The 6,000-nt window shown below is 40.8% G+C and overlaps 1 protein-coding gene across 1 annotated transcript in view; it reads left to right on the forward strand.

Annotated features, from left to right (window-relative positions):
- Window positions 1-5,021, forward strand: part of ANKFN1 (ankyrin repeat and fibronectin type III domain containing 1) — a gene marked incomplete at both ends in the record, with an annotated part of 57,737 nt that extends 52,716 nt beyond the window's left edge. The window contains 2 exons of the mRNA XM_080629090.1: window positions 2,456-2,675; window positions 4,228-5,021. Coding sequence (XP_080485216.1) covers window positions 2,456-2,675; window positions 4,228-5,021 — 1,014 coding nt within the window. The remainder of the gene's footprint in view (window positions 1-2,455; window positions 2,676-4,227) is intronic.
- Window positions 5,022-6,000: the final 979 nt, after the last annotated feature.

Raw genomic sequence — 6,000 nt, forward strand, 5'->3', positions numbered from 1 at the left:
AACTTCCGTTGGAATAGGGGCCAAGACAACCATTTATCCCATTGATAATACATTTTTATCCAGAATTATGAACAAGATGATAATATTTCTCTTCCTCTTTGCTCTGAATTCAGACCTCCTTTGCCTTGTCCACTTTGGAGCTTTTGGCGACATGGAGGAGGGCAGAGAGGAATGTTCCATTGTACTTTCACTGCTCAAACACCTCCTTCCTTCTCATCTGCTCACTCTCACATTCAGAAAATCTACCTTTTTCCCAGTGTGCAGGAGAATTTGGCACATTTTTCTCCTTCACATCAGAAATGAGTACATGTACGTTAATATGCATGCACAGTATAGACAGGTCTGTGTTCCTCTTCTCCAAAGTGTCTGAGTCACATATATATGCTGGGAAAATATGGGAGAACATTTGAAACCTCAGTGTTTTGTGCTGAATTATTGTGACAGTGTATTAGCCTTGTCAGGTTTCCTCTCAAATGAAAACCAGCTGTATTTCACCTATTGGCAAAAGTATCTCAGCCCACCACATACCGCAATCTTCAGTGGTGACCACAAAACCGCAAGAGCATTTGTGTGATCCTAGATCTAAGACAGTGTTGAAGTCACTACACAAACCAAACATTGTAAAGAGCAAGGGAGTCTATATAAATGCAGTTCTGAAAAGGAGTCAGAGGGCAACTGAAAAGTAAAGATTAAAATAAAATAAAAGAGCAGATAACGTACTTGGAGACTTTACCAGAACATTACACAGCAAGAAACCCGCAGACACTGAAACTAGAACCGAAGTTAAGCTGTGAATTATGCAGTGTAATGCTTCAGACGTTCCTGAATCGTAAACGAACCACAGTTCATTAAAATGACTGGTCCATTATCCCAGGAGACACTGCAAAATGGCATCATGGAGAAAAACAACAGGATTTGCATCTTATTAAACCGCATGCAGTGTGATTTCTGTTTGGGATTGAGGGAGGATCACAGACAGAGAATATAAAATCTCCAAAATCAAATAGGTGAGACGTTTGCTAACTGGCATTCTCTTCATGAAGAGACTGAAGTCTTGAAATGATGTAGGATTATGAATTAATCTCTGAGCCATTTGCTATTCTTATCAGTGTATATTCTTAGCTCAAATTAACTCAGTGGCGAGGCTTGCACTGACATCATTGGAGTCGGGATTTCACCTTTACATAAAAATGGCCATACTAGGTCAAGACAAAGATCCATCTCTCCAGTTATCCTGTCTCCAACACAGCTCATCAAGAACTACCCCAGCTAATTTGGCATCTACAGTATCCTTTGGCAATAAATTTCACATTTTGAATGTGCATTTTGTGAAGAAGTATCTTCAGCTACGAATATGTGCTGGAGCCCTCATCTTACAATATGAGAGTCTGCAGTCTCCTCTTCTCTGGTCCCTTTGTTACTTCTCTATTTGATAATACTCACTGCACAAAGTACCACTCACTTTTGCCTATCCATTTCCTGACCCAGGGCTCTCATTCTGCATCCCTGCAGAATGCAGCTTGCATAACAGCAGAGCAGTTTCCCTTAAACACTGCAATATTAATATGAAGGCTCATTTCTTTAAATGCAAAATCTTCTGTAGGAAGGGAAGTTCTAGAAAAGGTACTGCAGCAGAAGGATAATATACTCACAGCTACCGTCATTTGCTGGTTGCAGCAACATCTGCTCCGTCATCAAACATGTTGAATTGCTTGAAGATGATAAAAGTGTTCCATTATCAGAAGACTCGCAAGACCCACAGTAAACAGCATCTTTTCTCTCTTCATAGATACTTAAAGCTATATCCTGCTATTGATTTAGGCACTTGTCTCTTATTGCCATCAACAGGCATGTGTTAGAACTGTCTTACTGTAGATTTATACTATTAAAATAGACGGAGACCAAAATGATGATAAGGGAGAAACCTGCAGTTTGGCTCATAGCTGTGCTTCTACCCTCCATGAAAGTATATTCTTCCATGTGTATGTATATTCTTCTGTTAAAAACTGGCTTTGATTGGAGCACTCTGCTTTGGAACATAATCCTGGGTTTGCAAGGATGCTCAAGAAGTCTTGCTTTCATGACAGTACAGAATGAAATCAACTTTCAACTGTGCCACAAAACTGATCATATTTTTTACTCCATCAAAAGACCATTTTCATTTTCTTTCCATGTTAGAGTTTAGGCCTGAATTCGCACACCCACACCCCCCCTAAGTACAGGTTCTTAACTGAGGTATCTCATTTGAGAGCCAAACTCTGCTATGGTGAATGAGAACAAGCACCAAACCAAAGGCAGTTCAGACCATCTACATCTGAAGTGTTCTGTCAGGGGATCCTGCTGCTGTCTGTTGGCAGCATCCACACACCCACTTGGGTGCTTTTATAAAGTACACACTTAGGTAGAATCAATACACAGACTAACTGTGCTTCTTCACCATTTCCTTTCTCTACAGCAAATCGATGAGACCTGGAGGGAAATGAGATGGATCACAGAAGCACTGCAGTATGCAAGATACAAGCAGCCAGCAGCTGGCCTACCCATAAAGAAGTTTGTGGATCTCTCAGAAGAACACTCTCAGAAGAAAATCAGTTCATCCTCTTCACATTTAGATTGTCTTCCTTCACCTCCCCCTTCACCTGAGGCTAGACTCCAAAGAAGAAAAGCTGTGAGTGGTAAGACAACTCTTGTTTGTTCATCAAACAAAATCCTTTAACTCACTTTCACTTGTAACAGTTCCTGTATTGTCTTTTTATAAAAGGAGTTTATAAAAGGAGTCAACTTTTTTCCCATACCTGCCAGGGTATTTTAGCAATCATTCTACCAGTCATTTGCCACTCTCTATCCTGAGATCCCTCTACAATCTCTACAATCAGTTTCTAACTACTCAGAATAATTGCTCAGCATCAGCCGACTCTGTCAACTCACTGTTCCACGTTATTAAATGAACAGGTTGGAAGGGACAAGTGCTGTCACTGACTTTGCTTTGTTTTGATAGAGTGAATTTTAGTGCCAATAGTCCAGTTTAAAAGTCGTTTTCACATGCCTCAGTGTTGTCAGTGTTTTAGACAAGCACTTTAAAACAGAGACTTACACAAGTAAGTACCCACCTCACTGACTGTTACTACTTCTCTGAACAGCTGGAAAACTAAACTGATGAAACAAATGGATGACAGCAAACAAAGGTGAAGCAAATTAAACAGTAACACCTAATTTGCTAACAGAATAAGGACTTTGGAGAAAAATGTAATCCATCATTCTGCTGAGCTGTCTTTAAGCAATAAGTAAATGAAACAGAAGAAACAAAAGCATCAGATGCTGCATTAAACAACTGCCATAACCATTTTGGTAATACTAATTTGTGGGTTTTTTTCAAATTGGAAGTTTTATACAGTAAAGAAAAATGAATACATGTACTCTGATTAGATTAGGTTGAAAGAAACCCAGAGACGATGGTGCTTTGATCCACTTCATTACATCATGGTGTTCTTTCTCAGCATTTCTCCCTAAGCTAATTTTTCCCTGTATTACAGACCATGGATGCAGAATAATCCTTAGCTCTGGCACCATGTTAACTAGAGCATTATCTTGTCCTGCATGGGCTTGATTCACTATTGCTGGGCTATATGGTGATTTATGCTCAAAGTGAATAGTCAGCACTGTATAAAATCTACATTTCTTTTCCTTGGATCTAATATAAACCCTGCAGGGCAGTGAAGCATCAATCCACTCTATCACATATGCCACTATTTATTATGTTATTGATTCTTCTGCAGCCAAAAGACAGCAGTGATTCTAGTGATGGTGTGGTCAACAAATTCACATCTGAACTAAGTGTTCCCTGCTTTGTATTTGAACACACGTAACACACCTGATGGATAAAAGGGTAGTTTTTGTTCATCTGCCTCCAGACGAACTTCTTAGGCACACACACAGTTGCACCTACTCACAGTTACAGAGGTATAAATGTGGAGTAATTCAACTGACATCTTTAATAAAAACAGAACCTGGATTAGAGTTTTTCTCTCCCAAATCTCCCTCTCTACGAAATTTGGTGACAAGAAGATAAAAGAAAACAGATCCTTTCAGAACATAATCCCAATTCACACAAAATACACATACATGTTTAGAATTGTAGACCTGACTCTAAATTAAGGGAAAAAACCATAAATGACAGTTAAGCCATTTCTCTCCTGTGCTTGTCTTCTTAATCAGTTCTCTTTGCAGATTCCCAGCCCTGCTCAGATGAAGAAGGCTGCTCTGAAGTATTCCTTCCAACTGACAGTGACTATGATTCCAGTGATGCATTAAGCCCCAGAGAATTAGACCTGATTTACTCCTCCTCACAGGACATATCCCAGCAGGCCAGCAGTGGCCTGGGTGGCAGTGCACCTGATGTTCTCCAAGTCCATGATATGAAGCCTTGCCTAACATTGAAAGAAGGCCTGACAGAGGGTAGTGCCTTTGATACTAATGCTGAACGTTGCACAGAGGACACGAGCAATCTAACAGTGTCAGGGCTTACATTGAAAAGCATAGACAAGTCCTCTAGCTCCAAGCAGGCACTGAGCTTTTTAGGGAAAAAAAAGCTAGGGAAACATCAACACTACAACTACTTCAGCCGGCACCATCGGTGGCTGCGTGTGTACAGTGAGACACAGTCTGTCTCTCTGTCTGAAGGGGTGTATACTCAGCATCTCATGAGACCTTCAGATTTGTCTCAAGAGCCTATCTCCACTGAGCAGTTGAAGATCCCTATTGATGGATCTCGGAGCACTTTCTTGCCTCATGCATCCAGCCTTCCAGAAGATGGGAAAGGCAAGTATGAGGAGTCAAAGCAAACTGTCCATCAGATACATGTGGAGCCTTATAAAACATTTCTGGATGAAGACAGAAAGTCCTGGGCAATGAGCACACAGTCTGTAGAACACAGGGATGTGCACAGTGCTATGCAACAGAACATGAGTCCAGATGACCAGTCAGGTTCTGCTGTCTCAGAAGTCTTCAGCAGCACACTTTAACCTCAGACTTGTGCATTGCTTCCCACTGCTACACAATGAGAAAGTGAGCGTCGTGCATATAGGGCCATACTTTCAAAACCACCCGGAAAACTCCAGCTCCTGAAATGGCAACTCATGCCACTCAAAAGAATCCTAATCTTTTGACTTCATCACCAGGTTTCTGGTCTTACACAGGTATCATCTGTCATGATGTAAGCTTTATTATTGGCATCTGCGCTTTTGCAGGTAGAGTTGTAACAGTCACCACAAAACAGAACAATCTGTGGCTGCAAATCTAGTAATGAGGTTTTGCAGTTCTCTTGGTTTCCATGTGTCTCTGAGCATGCAAAATTTTAAGCATGAGTGGTTCCGCCTGCAAGTTAGCAGAAACTGTAACATCCTTGGTGTCCTCATGTTAGGACTGTGTCCTAAACTTGTACTAACCAGTTCTCCATCATTTCCTGTAAGTTTTTCTACTTCTTGAATGGATTTAGGCTGCATATAACTGAAGTGCTAACTGCTCTAGGAACACATTTAACCCAGAGTTTCACTTACAGAGAAATGAGAAGTCTTTTGGTACCTAGAAAATGCAGTCAACACCATCTCTGAGTGCTGTCAGAGCCTGACATAATTATCACAAGGGGGTTTTTCAGCAGCTTAGATTACAAATTATGTATTATAAAAGCTTAGCAGGTAAACCTTTGGGGTCAAGAGCAAGCAGAATGAGGCCAAGTTCTGAAGGAATAAGATGCAGAGTCTAAGTGAGACCGAAGCTTGGTTTTTCCTTCTGCCCAGAACACAAGAGCTCATTTCTGCATGCTGGCAGCATGCTGATACACCCATTGAAAAGAAATGCTCCTACTTTTGTTCCTGAATATTCACTGTAAACTTCAGGGGTACTTGATCACCATGTCTGAAATTGGGATAACTGTAATGATTAGGGAAATTTGGGGTACGGTTTGAATCCATTATTTGGGCCACCAATATCGTATCATAAGGA

Source organism: Psittacula echo, assembly GCF_963264785.1.
Source record: "Psittacula echo genome assembly, chromosome: 14".
Lineage (NCBI taxonomy): Eukaryota > Metazoa > Chordata > Aves > Psittaciformes > Psittacidae > Psittacula > Psittacula echo.